We start from the raw sequence: 21,198 nt of genomic DNA on the forward strand, positions 1-21,198 counted from the left end.
TACCCGGGAAACCGTTGATATCAATGATGAAGCCACCATCACATGGAGACCATCGTCAATACTGTGGGTATCCGTCATCTCCTGTCTGAGTGTCCTTGAGGAGAGGTCATGGGTACCTCTTGCTACAGCTGACTTATTTCATGCAGGGCGATGTATCTTGTTGGACTTTACCATATCCTAAAGGAGAGGGTCTTTATTAGGGTCAAGAATTTCAGCACAGATAACATCTAAATTTTGTTGGGGGAAATCCGTTGCTGAAGCCGTAGTAAATGTGTATGTGAGGCTGACCCCGCTTCTGCCATTCCACAGAGAACATGAACATCGAACATTGCCAAACAATTTTCTCTTATTTAAAATGGAACACCCTAGCTATAATGTGGCAATCATGGGACTTTTGGCCAGGCAGCAGTGCATCTATGCAATCTATGATTTCTTTCCACGGGGGTAAGAGGTGAATGTTACAAAAAGGTCAGGATGGCCATCGTGGCAGACATATGTTATGGCGTCCTGTTTTTTTGTGTGCATGTAACGGGGTCCCCCGGTGAACGAAGACGATAGTAACACCATCTGACCATGTTGATTAGCATCAGTGTCCTGCCTTCCCACAGCATCCCTAAAATGAATATAACTCTCTGCCCCGAGTTGTGCCTGGTTATTTTTAATCAAGTTCAACCTTTGACTCTCTATTTTGGCATAAATGTCACCCACAAACTGACTTAAGAGAGAACGGAGGTACAGCAAGTGGTTAATCACATCTTGCCTGACCATGAGGCTATAAGAATAAAAGGAAGCTGCAGAGACTGTCTTTTTGAGTGGCATTTTGGTTCTGGGGTTATGTTGAGGAATATGAATTGAGGAGCTATCTTTGCCACGACAAAACAGAAGTGGGTACTGAAGGGCGTCGTAAGAACGGTACATTTCATGGATACACCGAAGCGTGTTATTGTAGCTCTGCAAAAAAATATTTTGCCCTTCAAACTACTGCCCTACCATCACTAAAGTCACTTAATTTGCTGTCTGTACGTTAAAGACATTGGGTCTCATTACAAGTATGGTGGTAAGGCAACAACGGTGCCGGTAGCGCTACTGGCACCATTGCTACCGTACCGCCATACTGTGAGCTCTGCTCGTGGGTGCCTTTGCAGCCACGAGGTCTAACCTGGTGGCCGTACCGGCACCCACGAGCAGAACAGGACTGTAGCACCGGTAGCGTTATTACCGGTACCAGTGCTACCACCTTCCCCATTCCCATTCAGCCCTATGGGGCCGAATGGGGACGGGGAGTCCCTTATTACCGGCACCCTCGAATGGGCAATTACTGGGTCTGCCAAACTCGGCATGACCCGGTAATTGCCCATTCGCGGGTGCCAGAAAAAAATGGATACCGGTGGCAGCCGTGCCTCGTAATGAGGCCTATTGTATCACCAGACCGTGTTTGACATAAGGAGAATATCTGAACCTTAAGAGGGCCTCCCTTTCGTCCTCTCCAACTACATAAATGTGCAAGAACTGAGGTTCTTGATGTGGAACAGGTAGAAGACCTCTGACCAAGTGGCATAAACCCATTTTGTATAATCTGTTTTGCACCGAATTACGTAATTTGAAAACAACCATTATATTTCCGAATACGGTCCATAAAATGAGTATGTTCTGGGTGATTGTTCATTAGCAAACTGTAAAGAGGCTCAGGTACAGGCTGTAAAGGGGGAAGCTGCACTTTACCAGCACTACAACACATGCAAGGAGCTTCTTTCCTCCACTTGAGAGCGCTGCAGTAATTACATTTGTGGCACATAGCACCGAGAGCTACTATGTTGCCATTTTCATAACTAATTTTATGGTTATTTCATAATCCTGAGTAAGCTTTAACTTTCCACAGAACCGTCCGCCTTTCGACTTGTTTACCAGGATCGTTTTGATCATACCTTGCTACCACTGCCCTATGCACCTCTGTCTTTTCTTGGTGATATTTTTTTGCCGCCGCCCTATGCACCTGCAGCTTTTCTTGTTGATATTTCTTTGCTGCTGCCCTATGCACCTCATCCTTGTTTTTTGATATGTAGCTGACGCTGCTTTGTGGATATTGGAATTCTTTGTTCATAAACAGCCACTGCAGAATGGTGAACCTCAGGATTACGCACAGTATAGTTCTTTGCTGCGGTCCTAAATTACTTTTGCCTCGTGGCATTGGTGTATGTAGCACAACGTTTGCGAGACGTCTTAGGTGTGGAAATAGAAAGCGATGAATCCTGAGAGCAGTGTGTGATAACACTGAACTGAGTGAGAAATGTATTGCTATTAGAAACCCCATCACGTTCATATGGCACATAAGCATCAAAATGGCTGCTGGAAAGATTTTGCATAAAACACAACCATTCTACAGGGTTACCTTTGTTGCCGAATTATGCTTAAGGTTTACTGTTACGATAAACTTCGAAAACTAATTCGAATAAAGCTAGCTGTCGAGCCACTGTCAACTCGCATAGACTACCAAAAGTATGGGGTTGGGACATGTCATCAAAGTATGCATCGGTACTCGCATAGTTGTTACTATCACTGTCGTGGGACATTATAGAAAATGAATCCCAGTTTTTAACGGCATGAAACTGTGTACCTCCCTACCTAGATTTGACTGCCATACTTAATGTAATATAGGGCCCAAAATAGGCACGCTCCATCGCCTACAATTGTTACGACTGTGTATGGTGTCATCACATCAGTTACATTTCAATTTTTAATGTGCATTTAGAATTTTTTTAGGGAGAAGAAGTAAAAGAAATAAAGCAGGTCAATATATTATTTTTGGTGACTATATTATTCTACTACTTATACTTATATAAATAAACGTCTTAAAAATAGAAAGATAATTTAAACCAAAGAAACAGAAACAATAATTGAAATTAATAAATCAACTGTATCTAGGAACAGACCAACGCAGCTCCAAAATCTTAATCATGGAATTTTAAAAAATAGCAGAAAACGTGACCACTCCAACAACATGGGCCCTCCCTTGTGTGCCCGTTTGGGTTGCACACTTGCTGACATTAACTTCATGAGTTTTCGTTAATTCTCTGTGTTTCTCGTACATGGGCACCAATCAGCTAAGTTGTGGGCAGTGCGTCCGTCTGGCACATTATAAATATATTATTATTCTGTTTACAACTATTGCAATATTAAATTGTAATAGTATAATTGTAATGATATATTATGACTCAACTGAACTGTCAGATGTGAAAAAAGAGTATTCATTTATTTAGTAATATCCATATTTTTAGAACTACTGGCATTAGGAGCAAGAAATGTGGCACATAAACTTTTTATTTTATTTTAAATGTCAATGTTTACTTTTATAACATCTTTGGTTTGTGAGATATGGGTATCCTTCAAAAAAGATTTACCCCCCTTTTCCTCCTCCGTTAACTGGATTGTCGAAACATGGTAAAACACATGTTTCATTATTTTTGAAGAAGAATCTACATTATTGCTGCTAAATTCTACTCGCACAGTAAACAAGCTCCATGGACCGCATCTTTATCCAGCACTCCACCTTGACTTACCTCTAACCTGGCATGTGCTTAGCTCTGTACTACCAGCTCTGCCTGTTATGCTATGCGCAGCATGCTACTTGCATAACTACCACCTAGCCCCATTGCATGGAGCTGCCTCACCTGAATATGCTACCTTGGCCTATTCATAACTCGTTTGCACTGTATCCTAGATACTGTATCCTATGATGTGTATAGCGCTTTAAGGTCACCAACAAACTACCTATGATTAATGCTATACCCTATGATCGCTATCAGTCCACACTGATCTGTGTCTTGCCTTATGGTCACTATAGTCCATATCTGTCTTACTATAGCTGACTATACTACCATAGTACTATTGGGGCCACACCATGTTTTCCCTTCACCAAGCCAATGTCTTGGGCATCCTGCAAGTCTATTGTGTCGTGCCTTATGGTCGCTAACGGACCACTGTGACTGTGTTGTGCCTTATGGTCGCTAACGGACCACCTGATTGTGCTGTGCCTTATGGTCGCTAACGGACCACCTGATTGCTGTGCCTTATGGTTGCTAACGGACCACTGTGACTGTTGTGCCTTATGGTCGCTAACGGACCACCTGATTGTGCTGTGCCTTATGGTCGCTAACGACCACCTGATTGCTGTGCCTTATGGTCGCTAACGGACCACTGTGACTGTGTTGTGCCTTATGGTCGCTAACGGACCACTGTGACTGTGTTGTGCCTTATGGTCGCTAACGGACCACTTGATTGTGCTGTGCCTTATGGTCGCTAACGGACCACCTGATTGCTGTGCCTTATGGTCGCTAACGGACCACCTGATTGCTGTGCCTTATGGTCACTAACGGACCACTGTGACTTTGTTGTGCCTTATGGTCGCTAACGGACCACTGTGACTGTGTTGTGCCTTATGGTCGCTAACGGACCACTTGATTGTGCTGTGCCTTATGGTCGCTAACGGACCACCTGATTGCTGTGCCTTATGGTCGCTAACGGACCACCTGATTGCTGTGCCTTATGGTCACTAACGGACCACTGTGACTTTCTTGTGCCTTATGGTCGCTAACGGACCACTTGATTGCTGTGCCTTATGGTCACTAACAGGCCACTTTGATTGAGTTGCGCCGTAAGGTCACTAACAAACTACATTGATTGTGTTATGCCTCACGGTCACCAACAGTCTACCCTGGGTGTACTGTCCCTTACGGTTGTTAACAGCCCTCATGGTCACTATCAGACCACTTGCTCTTAGACTATACCAGGTCAACATGCCCTTCACCAACAGCCTAATAGCTATAGATTCAGCCATGTACTCTATCAGTATCCTGCTCACTAGATTACTGCCAACCCTTCTCCTCTTTATACTACACTAGGGTTATACCATACTCAACCACACCACCGCCCCTGTCCACCACCTGCACCACACCACAACTATGCCCTCCTATGCCCTCCACACCAACCCTTACCTCAACAACCCAGCCTTATGGATCCAACATTTTGCTTCTAGACCTTTACCAAACATACCTAGTTCCATCACCTTGAGAAATGCCAGACTTGGCTCGCGAATCACTCACGTTTCCCATCACTCGGCGCATCGTAACAAACTGCCACGGACCCCCACACCGTCCACACTTACGCCAAATCCTTCACCATCCCCTTCTAACTTCCCTAACTCGAGCAATATTAAAGGTGCGTTAATCAATGCCAGATCACTTGCGGCTCACGCCCTAGAAGTAGCTGACCTCATCCTCAACCTTGACCTCGACTTCATAGCAATTACTGAAACTTGGCTTCACGCAGCCTCAGGCCCTTTACTCTCCCTCGCCATCCCTCCAGGCTATAACATTATCAGACATGACCGTAATTCTAATCTGTCCAAAGGTGGTGGCATTTCCATTATCCATAAAAATGTTCTAAACTTCCACCTCTCTGCCACACACCACTTTTCCACTCTGGAAGCACTGACAGCTAAACTAGCTGTTACCCCTAACCATTCCATTACCTTCCATCTACTTTACCGGCCTCCTGGCCCACTATCCACCTTCGCTGAGGACCTCTCTAACATCATCACTCACAACACCAAACCCAATTCCCAAGTCACGAAATTGGGGGATTTCAACCTAAGTCTTTCTGACCCCAAGGACACTGCTGCCACGACTATTGATAATATCCTTACAAATGCAGGATTCACACAGCCCATAAACCAACCTACCCACAACAAAGGCAGAACCCTCGACTGGCTAGCCGCCCACAATTGTCCCATCAACATCACCTCCAACCAACAGTGCTCATGGACTGACCACAACTTAATTACGTTCAATATCCAGTCCAAACCCGTCAGCCCTTCTCCAAGCATTTCACCTGCTACGGCCACTCGCAATAAATGTGACATCACCTGCGACAGACTCCTCCCTCTCCTCCTCCCTGCTCTCAATGACCAGGCTCTCTCATGTTCCGACCCCACGGCCTTGGATGACGCTTTTAATCGTGCTATGCTTAAAGCCTTAGACACCATCGCACCTTCTAAACTGAGAAAATCCAAACCTCGAGCCCACCTGAACTCCTGGTTTACACCCCAGCTTAGAACCTTGCGCAAAGAAAAACGAATTGCGGAATCTGACTGGAAAAGCAACAACTCTCCAGCCAACAAATCGTGTCTACTCTTGGCTACCCTTAATTACAAGGAAGCCATACTCCAGGCAAAAAAGACACATACAATAAACGGATCGAACAAGCCAAATCCAACACCAAAGAATTGTTCAAAATCCTAAAAGAACTTGAAACTCCTGTTACTGCACCAGACACCTGCACCAAAGATAGCACCTGGTGCTCCAAAATCCAAGAGGCTCTTCTAGGCAAGATTGCCACTCTCCAAATTAAAATCAACAACAAACAAACTGCCTTCAATCCAACCTTCAACCGAACCTTATACCTACCATAAACCACTCCATCCCAGACTCTCTGACTCCTTTTAGCTTCTCTCCACTCTCCATTTCTGAAGTGGAAAAGATCATCGCTAGCCTTAAACCTTCCAACTGTCATGGTGACCTTTGTCCTGCGCCCATTATTAAGGAAGCAGCTCATGACCTAGCACCATTCATCACTACGCTCATCAAGTCCTCCTTCAGCTCTGGGATTGTACCTGACAACCTAAAGGATGCGTGGGTCATCCCTCTTCTGAAAAAACCTACCTTGGATCCCAGCATACCTACAAATTACAGGCCTATCACTACTGTCCCATTTCTACTAAAAATCCTTGACCGGGCTGCGTATCTACAAATTCAAGAATACCTTGAATCAAACAAACTTCTGGGACTTAGGCAATCAGGGTTTCGGCCACGCCATGGCACTGAAACTGCCCTTATCGATTTAAAAACGCAGATCGAAGATCTAAAAGACAAAGGCAAACTTGCGCTATTATTTCTCCTGGACCTCTCGGCGGCCTTTGATCTTGTCAATCACAAAATTCTTTGTCACCACCTCAAATCAGCTGCACACTTCTTAGACAAGGCTTCAACCTGGATCAGTTCCTTCCTAGACAATAGATCAATGCGTGTGTTCTCTCCACTAGCAGCCGCCCCACCTGCTCCTGTCTCTTGTGGCGTGCCTCAAGGGTCCTGTGTCTCACCCACGTTGTATAATGTGTTCACTAAACCCCTTTTTGATATTCTGGACCATCTGGGCATCACGTATACCAATTACGCTGATGACACCCAGGTACTAATCCCTATCACAGGTGACTACACTACTGACTCCCTCGCCATCAATGCCATCTACCAGGTCATCCAAGCATGGATGGCTCTCCACGGACTCTGTCTAAATGATGAAAAGACAGAGCTCCTCATTCTTGGTTCACCACAAAAACTTACTAAACTTGACCCTGCTTTTAAGTCCTTCACCATCGATGGGAATACTATTCCAACTGCTAAGGACACGAAAACCTTAGGGATTTACATTGACTCGACCTTATCCTTGACTAGACAAACCAACTCAGTCTCATCAGCAGCGGTTTATACTTGTAAGCTTATTACTGCCTGTCGCCCGTTCCTCTCTACAGCTAATTGTGTGACCTTGGCTAGGACCCTCATACTTTCTATGGTTGATTACTGCGATGCCCTTTACCTAGGCACTAATCGCTGTAACTTAAACAAGTTACAAATTGTCCAAAACAATGCGATCAGAGCGGCCCTCAACATTCCTAGGCGCCAACACATAGCTGATAGTAGACGTTACCTTCACTGGCTCTCTATCCCTCACCGAATTTCCTTGAAATCTCTGGCTCTTACCCATAAATGCCTTCACAACCAAGCTCCCTGTTATCTGGCAAACAGATTTGCCCTCCACAGCTCTACTAGACCTCGCAGATTGGCCCAAGCCAACTGCCTCGTCATCCCACGATTCAATCTCCAATGATCAGGTGGAACCAGCTTCCCCATCATGGCAGCTAAATTATGGCACTCACTCCCTAATGAGCTGAGAGCAGAACCCTCCTTTCTGAGATTCAAACACCTTACCAAAGTCTGGCTGTCCTCCCAAGACATCTAACACTGGTTCACTGCTTAACTTGTACTTCTGACGTACCCTTGTATATACATTCTGTTTGTCTTCTTATTGTTATTATTCTGCTTGTAAATTTTGTAACTCACCTGTAAACATTGTAATTAATGCCATGATCTGCTTTCATCATGTTGTATCTAAGTGATGCGCCCGGTTGCCCCTGGGCCTGGTGCGCTAGAGAAATAAATAAAATAAAATAAATACAATCTAAATAGCAATTTTCACATCTGTAACTCTTCGGTTTTTGAGATATAGGTATCCTCATAAAGAAATTCCAGCCCCCACCCTTCTATCCCCTTAGGAACGGAATTTCCAAATGTCCTTCCTTTGTGGGTGCCTACGTCATGAAAACAATTTCACGTTCCTAGGTTAAATGGTTTGAGCTGGACGTTGGTGAGTTAGTAGTCAGTCGGCACTTCTTTTATATATATTGATATGAATGCAAATGTTTAAACTCAATTAATTGAAAAAGTGTACATCATAAATGGATGGATTGCAAGGGCATACACCAACAGTAGTTTTACATAAGAAGGCAGATGCTATCAAATGTTCCCTGCATTGAGGGAAAGGCATGGGTTAAAACAGTTTATTGGATGACTGGATAGCAATATCCAAATGATTACATAAACATCCATCATTGATTACATATTCAACACATTATTTTTGTGTGATGTGCATTAAACAGTGACAAGGGACCTGAAACCATATGATGTCTCCTTTGACTTAACTCAGGAGGTCCTGGTAATGCAAGTGCAAGGAGAAGAAAAGCATAATTGAGTGAGGTAAGGTAGTCATTCACTGCTCAGAAGAGTTTGCAACGGGAGATTGGTTGAGGAAGGACTTGGATTTCAGTGCAATTTTTGAGGTTATTAATAATAAGCAAGTACAGCTATCTCTAATAATCTCCACTTTTGAAAACCTGACATCGGATTTGTTTTATTGGTGTTCGAAGGTACCCAGGAAAAGTCTAAAATAACTATAAAATATAGCCCATGGAGCAGACCATTCAGAGAAAGGAGAGCTGAGCCCATTAACCACAATTTGTGTGGCTCTGTAGAAGTACTTACATATTTTTTAAAACAGTTTTTTAAAGTCTTTAGAAAAATAAACAAAAGGAATTTACAAGGGAGAGATGGCTGAAGGTGCATGGCACTATAAATGAGATCAATGCGACATTGTGCAAAATGGTTTCTCAAGGTACAGCAAGCTTAAGTAAAATTCAGTTATATTGAGGTTCCCCAAGTATATGGATTGCACATTTCTAATAGATGCTAGCTAATCCAAGGCGAAAAATAGCTGGAGGTAAAACTCCCACTTACCGCCCAATTCATGCAGCAGTAATAGCGTTACTTCTGCATTTAAGGGCTATGGCCCAACTCATGATGAGGCCTGTTGTGTTTTCTGCGGGTGCAGATGGAGTGATGGGCCTGCTCAGGAATGATGAGGAAGGGTCCAACTACAGGGATGTTTTGTGTGCTGTGGCCAGGGAGGATGTACTGCTGCAGGTGTGGTGCTTGCACTGGGGTTGGTGAGAGGCTGCGGTCACAATGGTGATGTATGTGCTGAGCGTGTGGGGAAAATGTGGACTGGTTTTTGGAGCACAACTGATTCTGATGGCTTGTAGATTTGCCCGGAGGAGATGGTACAGTGTGGGATACCGTCTTCCCACAGTGCTCCCATCATAGTCTGCACAACTGGCTCTCTTAGGGTAGTAGCACAATGGTATCAGCTGAACTAGGGATTGACCAAGCAATCTCCATGCAACATTTAATATAAGCAGGCTGTTTTGAGACTATTGTATGTTTGGAATCCAGATCCCACTTCAATGTTTAACAAATCATTGTATTAAGGTAATGGCAACCATCTTAAATGGGAATGACATTTGAGACCATTGCTAAGAGTTATCTCAGAAGAGATCTCGGAAGTTCAATGTGGGATATGAGAAATGTACTGTACGCTTGCCAGCACCCACAGTCTTGGATTGTGAGTGCAATTTCTTGGAGAAAGAGCAAGGCCAGTCCCTTTTCTCTGCCATACCCAACAGCTTTGGATAAATGGAAACCATACAAATTGTATCATGTTCAATTAAAATGTTAGTGTTCACATTTAAATACATGACTGAGTCACAACGTGGCCATCTCCATTGAGCCATATATGGGTGCCCCTGAAACGGGATTGCATTTCAGATCATGCCAGGTTTCAGGATTGGTATGAGGCAGGGTTGGAGAGAGTGAACAGGTGGTGATGGGAGATGAGTTTGTGGATATAGCGGTGCTGGAGGAGTGTATGGGCATAGGGACACTGCCAGTGTTCAAATACCTGCAGCTCAAAGGGGCTTTGATGTCCAGGAGAAGGAAGGAGGCTCTATATAGGGGGTTGACAGCCAACAAGGTTGTGTTGAGCACTGAGGTATCTATGAGGGGACTGATTTCAACATTTTATCAGACTCTACTGTCTGCACTGGGAGGAGACATAGACATGCACGAGAGGAGATGGGAGAAGGATATGGGGGTAGATTTGGATGTTGAGTAGGAATGCTCACAGAACGTCAATAGCGTGCCAGTATAAGCTTTCATGGCATCACATTTTTGTATTGATGGCAATGGGACCCAGTACGGCTATCGAAGATGGTCACAGGGGTAGACACTAGATGTTGGAGAGGGTGCAGCCGCTTAGAAACCGGACTTCGGTACGGTAGTAGTCGCGTTATAAAAAAACAATTAAATAAATAAATATGCAGAGAAATGAACTGGAACTCTTGAAAAGCTCCATCTGGGAGCACAAATTGCAGGGGGAAATTAGGGAACATTGAGCACGGTAGATGTAGGTGGGACTGGCTACGTGCCTATGATAAGCAGGCACACTAAAAGGCTGGCAAAGCTTTGGCTTTATCAGCAGTATCGACTCCCACCACTAGCGTATGACCATACCTCCACCTTTGGAAATGGGAACAAGCCAGAGCAAACTGTATCTACATTTTGAATAGGTAGGTTTCTTCTCATGGCGCCTAAGCATGTGTTGGTTTACTTAGTGCAGCAGCAATTCAGGAGAAGGGTGTGTGTTGCATAATATCTCGGGAGGATAGCTCAGGGAAACGCACTTGCCTTGGAAGCAAGACCACAGGTTCAATCCCCGGGTCCGCGCTTAGAAACCTCTGGGTATTAAGCATGTTATAAATAACCAATTACAATTACAATAATGCTCCACCTAGGCCAGCAGATGGTGGTTAGTGTTATAATAATGTGAAATAGTACCGTTACTCCAGCAATGATTGGTGCTTTCCCTTCTACTAGTTGGTAGATCTCATGAACGGCGTCCTCGTTGTTCTTGTCTTTAAAACGTTTGCCAGAGAGTACCCTTAAACATTCCTTGAACTGGTCAAACGTTATAGTCCTGCAAGATTTTGATCTATAGAAAAGAAAAACAAACAGACATAATCATTACATACTATTTCTGCATTTTCCAAGTATCAGATTTTTTCCAAGTAACATGTCAATTCAAATCTAGCCGCCTCATTGCGAGTTTGACAGCAAGTCCAATAATATGTTATAGTAATTCTGTTACAGCTGCTTTTTTTTGGTGGTAGAATCCACAAAATCAACCACCGTGCCAAAAACTGATGAAATGACCACAGGCGGAATTATTACCACTGGTAATTTCACCAAATCCTCCATGCAGTCCTATATTCTCCATCACATGAATAGGGACTAACACTGCCATGCCTCAACTTGTAATGTTTAAAATGTTTTAGTTTAGTTTAGTTTATTTAATATACTTATAGCCAATAGAGTGTGTATATACAATATAAATACATAACATTCATGATATCCAAATAAATACAAATGATAAAATAATTTAAAACACAGTAAGAACACAGGCATTATCTATTTAAAAAATCACCAATAACTAAAAACAGTTTAGAATATCAACAATCCGCAAATAAATTGACACCATAAAATACATAAGATTACTATCATCACTTTTCATAAAATTGTGCTACAAATTGGAGCTATTGCAGATATCACTCGAGTTGTCATAAGATTTCAGAAACTTAATACACAGTTCAGAAAGGCAGTCAGAATATACCAACAAGTAAGGACTCTGTTACCTCACAACCACACAGACGACACATTTGCATAGTGTGACACAGACCCATCCGTGCCCCCTTTTTTTCAAGAGCTTCACAATTATTACATTTCATCATAAGATAAAATCTAAATGTCTGGGGGCTCGGATAAGCCATAATGTAGTTAGGCCTGGATTCACGTGCCATCCTGTATGGACAAAGGGGCCCACTGTGTGTTTTCGTGGCCAACTCAACAATGTGGCGTTCATAACTAATTGTTACAAACTTCTTATGGAGCCATCCCTTAAACTGACCATGAGCGCTGTATTCTGTAGAATGGACAAAGCCTACAGCCCATTTGTCATACAAAGATTAAGGGCCTCATTACACGGTAGGCGGTGAGCCATGGTGCTATTAGCGTCATGGCTCATGCCGGTAAAATACCGGCACCGCCTTGGCGGAAAGGGGATTTACCGTCCCATTCCAAGGTTGGAGGGGCGGTAAATCCCCCTTCCGCCATTGCCCTTCCCCATTCCCATTTCTGCCCCATAGGGCTATATGGGAATGGGGAAGGCGCTAATTACGGCACCGCAATTTTGCGGTGCCGTAATTAGCTCCGAGGTCCCTTAGCGGGTTGGATTTTAACGCCTGCAAAAAGCAGGCGTTAAATCCCCCAACCCGCAAAGGGACCTCGTAGTAAGGCGGTAGGGATTTACCGGTACCAGTATTTTACCGGTACCGGTAAATCCCTAACGCCATCCATGTAACGAGGCCCTAAATCATTCCAATCATACCCATCGATGAACAGCCATCTGTTATTAGAAAAGCCTGCACACGTGTTACAACAATTGGTGCATTATCTAAACTCATTAAATTATCGTAGCACATAACCGATATACTAATATGTTCTGATTCAAGATATAGGGCCTCATTACGACATTGGAGGTAACCATGTTGGAATTTGCGGCATGGCTACCCCCATTCCCGTTACCGGGTTCCCTGAATGGGGAAATATCGGGCCATTTCGACCTTGGAGGGCCCGCTATTTCCCCATTCAGGGAACCCGGACCAGGTACATCCCCATTCCCATTGAGCCCGCATAGGGCTCAATGGGAATGGGGAGGATGCAAGCAACGGGCCCGTTAATGACGGGCCAGTTGTTTGCATCCTGGTCTCCTCGCGGGACCCGCTAAGGATGCCTGGTTTTGCCAGGCATCCTTAGCGGGTCCCGCGAGGAGACCTCGTAATGAGGCGGTAGGGGGTTAACGGGACCGGCAACTCTACCGGCGCCGTTAACCCCCTACCGCCTTCGTTGTAATGAAGCCCATAGGAATTGAACTGATATGTTTTTGGGTAGCCGTATAAACTTACGAAGTAACATGGCTTCAAACTTTATTAAACACGCTAGCTATTTATGACCCCATATTTCAATCGAGTATAGAAGCAATTTTTGTAGTATACACCATAAGGACTGCATAGGCAGAATAACCCACGTTCCTACCAATGAAAACGCTGATAGCATTGGCTGACATAAGACATCTTTCTTTTATCGATGTCCATTGCCTGTCCCATCTAAATTTATCGTCCACTATGACGCTGAAGGTGGGAGGCAGGACAAAGACTGATATGCAAATGGATATTTCCCATCTGTGAAAGTGGCTGCGAGCTCTCAAGTGGTTAATAATCACTGAACAAGTTATCAAGCCTTGTTCTATCGAGAGAGGGGCGCCCGCTGCCTTTGCAGGCTGAAGGTGGGAGGCCCCCGCAGGCCTACCAGTGAACTACCACCAGAGTCAATGAAGGTACATCCCAGGAGGGAATAAGACCAAGACCAAGTGAGAGTGATGTCAAAGGCTTTACCTAAAATTAGGGCAAACAGAACCTACTCTGCTCATGCTGAGAACGCTCTGCAGAAACCCTGTCGCAAATTAATTTTATACAGAAAAATCGTCATCGAGTTGTGGGAAGGCCTAGGGGGCACATGAACAGTTGGGATTGGTCACTAAGAGGAGGCACCTATAGGTGCTATATGGTCGGCGATGGCTGATTGGTCCATGGGAGGGTGGTGAGTTGACATCATGAAGTGGTGTGCTGGGTCAGAAGTTCATCCGGGCTCATCTGTACAACCTCCGACGACTGGACACATTTCATCCTGGCCCTGTCACATTTTGCCCTTGTGGCCACACATTCCCATCCGGTCGCACATTTAATCATTTCGTTTGGCAATAAGTTGCACATAGAAAAACAAGGCATGACTCTCCAATATTGGACACCAATTCCGTGCCTCTTACCAAGGATATTGTTTTCATGTAAAAACACATTAGCATATTTGGATGCCGGGTTGGGGGCATTTCTTCATTATTGACAGGGGGAGGCAAGGGTATATGGTTACTGTGAATGGATTTCAGGAAACACATTTCATCTGTGGACATATCTTTTCTTTGAGGGCCTTTCTGATCATGTGTCTAAACAACATAACTCTGCACTTGGACAGGGTGTTCTGGAATCGGCTTAAGGCCCTCCTACTGAGGTCTTCGGTTTCGCATCACTAAGAAATGGCGGCGGTCATTTACATTTACATATAACAAGTTACTGCTTCATGTGCACTTTGCTACTTCTGTACTTGAAAGGGACACCCTATGACACTTTTCAAACTTCATATGCTTTTGGGCAATCCCATAACACAGGGACGAAGGTGTGGTAGGAAAGGGATGGCTGACGCACAATCAATACTACATGAATAACTAAGTTTGATCAACAATTCACATGACTCTGTCTAATGATATGTCTAGACGTACATTCTGCTTTATTAACAGCGAGGTAGCATTGTGTGAGTTCGCATAGGTCTCTGGCTTGTTTACTCATTACGGGACTGCATGTTAATCGTGCTGGCATTTAAATGTTATAAGTCAAAACACACTCTGATTTCAATAGAACAAGCTATCATAAAAACTTCTAATACCTACGTATATGTATTTACACTGTTATGCTCAGTGGTTCATTGAAGGTGTCAACGGGTTTACATGTATTCCAAATACGAGGAGAGGGCCTTTGTTTACGCACTTGAGTTAGAAAGGGAAGATACATTTGTCACCTTAAAAGTCTCTCGTGTTGTTGACTCTGCTCTGGGGTACACAGGGATTAGGTGTCTGCGGCCCAGGTCTAGAGGGTGTGGGGCAGGTTTTACGGAGACAGATAGCCCTGGCCTTCGCCTCTTCCCCTTGAGCTGCCTTTGAGTCAATAGAGGGAGTTTAGACGGCAAGTGATACAGTGCAGATTTTGTTGCTTTTCTGCTGCCAGCCTTCTCATGGGAACCAGGCAGTTATGCGGACGGCAAAGAGGAGGTGGCGGGGGAAGCGCTACACTGACGGTGTGCTTCCAAAGATGATTGCAGGTTGGGGTGAGAGCTGAACACCCTCGCGCCTATTTGAAAGATGGAGTCTGTGCGGTACAAAATGGAGTCTTGACTTAACATTATAATGTAATGTATAAGGATGTGGCAGTGATCATAGGTGTATTTGTACGAAAGGGGGGATGGTTCCCTGAGGTGTTCCCACATGAGTGCCTGAAGTCCGGGGCCCTGGACTTGAAGCAGGCATGACTGGGCCCACCCGTGAAGCATGGGAATAAGGGGGCGGGGGGCTTGAATGTCCCCTCCTCCCACTCAACGCCTACATATTTATAATAGTGGACCTGTTCAAGAATCTGATTATTCATTTTCCAAACCATTTTCCTTTGAGATTCTTTGACAGGAAAGACCATAACTTTACTTTTTCCAATGTTTATTGTAAGCCCATTTATATTAGAATATGCAGCCAATGCATCCAGCATCTTCTGTAGGCCTGATGGGGGATAATCCAAAAATAGCAAATCCTCAGTATAAGCATGGGAATAAGGGAGGGGCTTGAATGTCCCCTCCTCCCACTCATTTCCCCCTTTCATTACTTAAGTAATGAATACTGCAACTGTCCCAACCTCTTGCGTTCTTCCTCCTCTGCCACTGCTTCAACCCACACCGGTGTTCCTTTTATTGGCATCCATGCTCTACATACTGCATGGAGGCTATGTCCGCGTCTAGCATACTCGTCTGGGGTGCAGCTTAAATACATACACCCTCCATCCCCTTCTAAATCTACCCATACCTCCTCATACAAGCATAACTCGCGGGGTTCTTTTATGGTTGTGTGGTATAAGCTATCAACTATGTGCCCTGTGTTGTATACTGCTGTCATTCTGTATTTGGGACCCGGGGCATCCCCCTTTTGCATTTCTGCCTCGTGTTTTATTTGTGCCACACCATTTGCACGTCCCATTGTCACCATTATCAGCGCGCCGGTTGGTATTGCATTTTCACAGCATCGAAATCCTAATTGGCACATACAAAATATTAGGAGTAGAATAACGATGAAAGGCATGAATACTTTTACAGTCATTCCAAGCCATGTAGGCACCCAGGAGAATAGGTTGTCGAACCAGGCGCTGGGCTCAGTTCCTCCTTCGCTCTTCATCTGCTCACTGATGTCGTGTACTGCGGCAATTACGTGTGACAGGGAACCATTCTCCGCGTCGGCACAGGGTACAAATGTGCAACATGCACTCCCGATTTTTCGGCAAACACCTCCATCGATTGCAGTCAATAAGTCCAGCAGATATCGATTCTGCATTGTCATCAATCGCAAGGCCCGCAGTTCCACCTTGATGACATTAAATCCTTCTTCAGTGTTGTTGGCCAGCTGAATGAGCTCCCATCTTGTAATCTGCAACCACTTGGCATTTGCTCTTGCCTGGATGCTCGGAACGAGTGATGCAAAGAATGTCTCCACTGAGCTGAATAGTCTGTACTTGTCTGGGATCACGGCCAAGAGTTCGAATGACTTTGTGGAGATATAATTGTCACGTCTCCCGTTGCTCGCCCCATTAAGAACCGCACAACCACACGCCCCACACCACACCTAACAACAAGAGCAGTCCTTGCACATAGAAAGAACCAGCAGTTTGCCTGGCGTAGGAGGACACCAGCCTGTAGCCCCGGCGTCTACCGTCCTTTGTTTCGCTGGCAGTTACCATGGAGGCGCGCTCACGGCTGGTCACGCCCACGGAGACTCCCACGGCAACGAACATCCAGCATCCCGTGACCACGTGATCACGTCACGTCTCACACGTCCATGAGACACATCACGTGGTTACTTAATCAGTTTAAAAGCATCTTGGCAACGTGGGTACAGCGCTTCACAGCTGATCTCTTGAGGATTGTGTAGCGCTTTTGTTTACCTGTTTCTGATCACGGATTTTGGGACCTCGGACTGTTCTTCGGATTTGTCTTGCCTGCCCCTCGGATTTCTGTTTCTTGGATTCCGCCTTGTTTCCCCGGCTCCTTGACTTTGGAACTCTCTTGGACTGCCTTTGGATTATCCTCTCTGAACCTAGAATCTTGGAACTTGGTTTTGACCTTCTTGCCTTGCTAGTCCATCTACATCAGACCCAGGTGTGTCTCACCTTCGAGCCGTGCAGAACGCCTATTTCACCACCATCAACAATCTGTGGCTCTTACCACATTTAGGACCCTACTTGCAACACTCCTGGGTAAGCCTTGTTAATACTGATTGTTACCCGTTACCCTTATCAATTGCACTGCTCCTGTTTAACCATTAACCATTGCCTTGCAGCGGTCAGGGGTCCTTCCGGCGTTCCTGCTACCTGATTGACGGCTCAACACACCTGTGGCCTCAAAGATTGCACAGACAGTGTATCCTTTCTGTCTGTGCGGTACTTGGGGACGGAGGTTCAATAATCTGCATGACCATCAAGATCAGAACAATAATTGGATGACCTTCTCCTCCTCCTGAATGTGCCTTGCTCCTCTCCTTCATTCAGGACATCTGCAGGCCCTCTCTCGAACGGTGTTGGGGAAGGTGCTCCTACATTTATAGGCGTTTAACGTTTCCCGTTGATGTGGCTCTCTGGGATCACCATTCGTGCGGAGTACAGTGTTGCCATGGAGCACATACCTTTCCAGTACTGCGGAAGATGCAGGTTAGCCATGCTGCTTATAAGCAAATTACTGCATTTTTGTTTCTCCCCATGTCCTTTTTCCCTTCGCAATTGAAGCACAGTTCATACGAGATGTTCTTCTGTAGCTTGAAGGGCTTTTCGATGGTGCTAACCCATGTTAGTATGCTTATATGTTTAGTCCATGTGGGGGTGCATGTTCTCTGTACCCATGCGAGTTTGTCCCCTGAGAGGCCCCGGAGTGCTTCTGCTTTGCACAGGACCTCCTCCTTCTGCCACTTGTTGTCAGCATGCAACAATGCCTTTAATTACCAGGAAAGGTTCCTTTACGCAGACTACTGCTTGCGGCCGGGAGTAGCATGTTCGATCGTTTTGTAGCAGTTCAAAAGACAATGTGTGTGCTTGAAAAGTATTTTTGATTCAACACAGCGTAAGATGTACAAGACATTGGGCCTATGCAACTGGTATTTCTTGTGGCAACAACCCTTTGGGAGTACCTGAGGCTTGGGGAATAAGGGAGTAGATGTAGCAGCTCTCATTAGTGGCCTGCTGTGCCGTATGGCTCATATCGGCATACCATCTACTTGCTTGATGGTGGTGTTGGGGATAATCAACAGTATCTAAATCAAAGTTGTATTCTTCCCCCTCCCCGTCTGCCTCCGTTTCCCTTCTTTTCCTCTCCAATCTCTTCCCTTCCGCCCCCCTTTGCTTACTCTTCACAACAATGTGGAAGTTGACATTATCTCTATGCATTGTTCTCCCTTTATCATACCGCTCTTTAATAGTTGAGCCACGGTGTCCGCTTATTTCTTCTATTGCCATAGTGGTGGGATATGGATGGTTTAACACCCACGTTAGTTCTGAGTGTGTCTTGTCATTCATTGTGTATACAATGAAATGTGCATTTTTCATTGTCGGTGGTGATGTTGTATTGTGCATCTCAGTGGCATTGTTTGTAATGTTCAGGTTATTTTCTGGGGACCAATAACCCCATATTAGCCTTGCCGCATCCCAAATCAGGTGGGTTCCTCTCTCTCTTGTCTTCATGCCGGCACTTCCTTTACCAACATCAATAGAAATATACACTATGGCCCAGTACAAAAACAGGCCAAATAACACGTAAAGAACACCAAAGCACACAAAAATAACATGCACTCATACAAATAGCTGGGATATGACTCTCTCTTCCTTCTATCCCTTTCTACACTATTGCTCACTGTGTTCGGAGACTTATCCATGCCTGATGAGTTTCCTAATAAATGAAACATAAGCACTTGTTAATCATGCATGGTAGTATATACATTACATTGTTTAACCATCAATCGCTATTTTAAACTCTCATCATTATCGTTTTGTCATTTTAACTTTTCTCGTCGTTTCTGCTTATAATTTGTATTATTCATATTTCTGGCCACGTCCATCCATCACTACTCCCACATCATACGTTTGGGGAGGAGAGAGGGAAGGAGGCATGTGTCATGCTTGTATCACTTCACTGTTGGAGAGAAGAAGACGTTACTCACACATCGTTATTGTACACCATACCTTGAATCATGAAATGCAGTAATTTTCGTTAGTTTTCTCATGTTTTGTGATTACACATATTGCTGCCATATTTACACGTTTATTTACATCTCTTACCCTAACTAGCGTTTGTCAAGCATTCAATGGGATACCAACGTCTCACCCGGTCCCCTTATTGCGTTTGAGTGTCACCTTCCTCCACACCTTCTTGGGTATTTCGATCATCTACATTCCTGCAGGCCCTGCGCACATCTGTCAAGTGCACCCAGTAGCGCAACCCCTCTACCTTGACAGCTGTGGGTGTGCAGAATATTACCATATATGGGCCATTGAACCTGGGTGCGTTCCATCTCCTTACAAAACTCCTGACATAAACCATGTCACCTGTCATCAGCTGGCAATCTGCGTTTTCTGTTATAGGTGCTGCTGTGTTCGTCGGCGTGTCATGCGTGTAGGGTGGTGCTATTGGTTTTGCTATCGCATGTGCCACTTTTGTCAAGTTTCTGAGATACTCATGGAACTCCTCGCCAAGGACTGTGGCGCTTTGATGGGCGTCTGACTGCCTGCACAGGGGTGAGTGAGCTGTGTGCATTCTCCGACCTGTTACAATTTCGTGTGGTGACAGGTGGTGGTCCTTACCGGGTTGATCCTCATTTCAAACAAGCGCTAGGGGTAAACAATACACTCAGTTCTTCTTGAGAGTGTGGCACAGTTTAGACAATCTACTCTTGAGCAATCCCTTCATTTTTTCTACAACGCCATTCGATTGCGAATGATAAATCGTGCAGAGCGTGTGTGTTATGCCTAACATCGCTGTAATGTGCTTGAACATGTCATTCACAAAATGTGTTCTGTTGTCGGAACGGATGACATCACGAATACACCAGCGAAGGAATACCTCCCTCACTAGGAATCTAGCCGCACATTGTGCGTCTGGGTGGGCACATGGTCCTGCTTCCACCCACCAGGAGAATGAGCCCACAATAACGATCAAGTATCTGGCTCTATTACACTGTTCTCCCATGTCGGCGTAGTCTATGTGTAGTTCTCTAAAGGGCCCTTCTTGTTTTGGTAGTGGTCCTCTGAGTGTACGTAGTGTCATGCCATAATTATAGGTCTGACACGTGACGCATTCTACTATCAGCTTTGTGACATGTTCCTGTAATCCGGGGGCAAACCAGTTTTCCTGAATCTCTGCAATGATTTGCTGTTTGGCGTTGTGGGCTGGGAAGTGCAACTGCTTAAATGCTACCTCTAGCAATTTGGTTAGCATTACCACTTTGCCGGTGATGTTTTGTCTCCAGAGTAGGTCAGTTGGGGACTGACTACACCCTCGCTTCACCCATAATTCCTTTTCCTCACCTGGTGCATCGTGCTGGAGTTCAATGATTTGGGAAACTGGTAGTGCATTGAAGCTCTCCGGCTGTTCCGCTTCTATTGCCTTCTCTAATATGTACTCACCTGTTGGGCTCTTGGGTAGGTAGGAGGCCTCTTTGGCAGCAGCGTCCGCTGCGGCA

At 45.0% G+C, this 21,198-nt stretch overlaps 1 protein-coding gene across 2 annotated transcripts in view; it reads right to left on the reverse strand.

Moving 5' to 3' along the window:
• TPPP (tubulin polymerization promoting protein) overlaps positions 1-21,198 on the reverse strand; it is a 259,069-nt gene that overhangs the window by 125,850 nt on the left and 112,021 nt on the right. For both annotated transcript variants that reach the window (XM_069622326.1, XM_069622327.1), the window contains exon 3: positions 11,337-11,490. In XM_069622326.1, the coding sequence (XP_069478427.1) occupies positions 11,337-11,490 (154 nt within the window). The remainder of the gene's footprint in view (positions 1-11,336; positions 11,491-21,198) is intronic.

This window comes from Ambystoma mexicanum, chromosome 5q (assembly GCF_040938575.1).
Source record: "Ambystoma mexicanum isolate Mex_15411 chromosome 5q, UKY_AmexF1_1, whole genome shotgun sequence".
NCBI lineage: Eukaryota > Metazoa > Chordata > Amphibia > Caudata > Ambystomatidae > Ambystoma > Ambystoma mexicanum.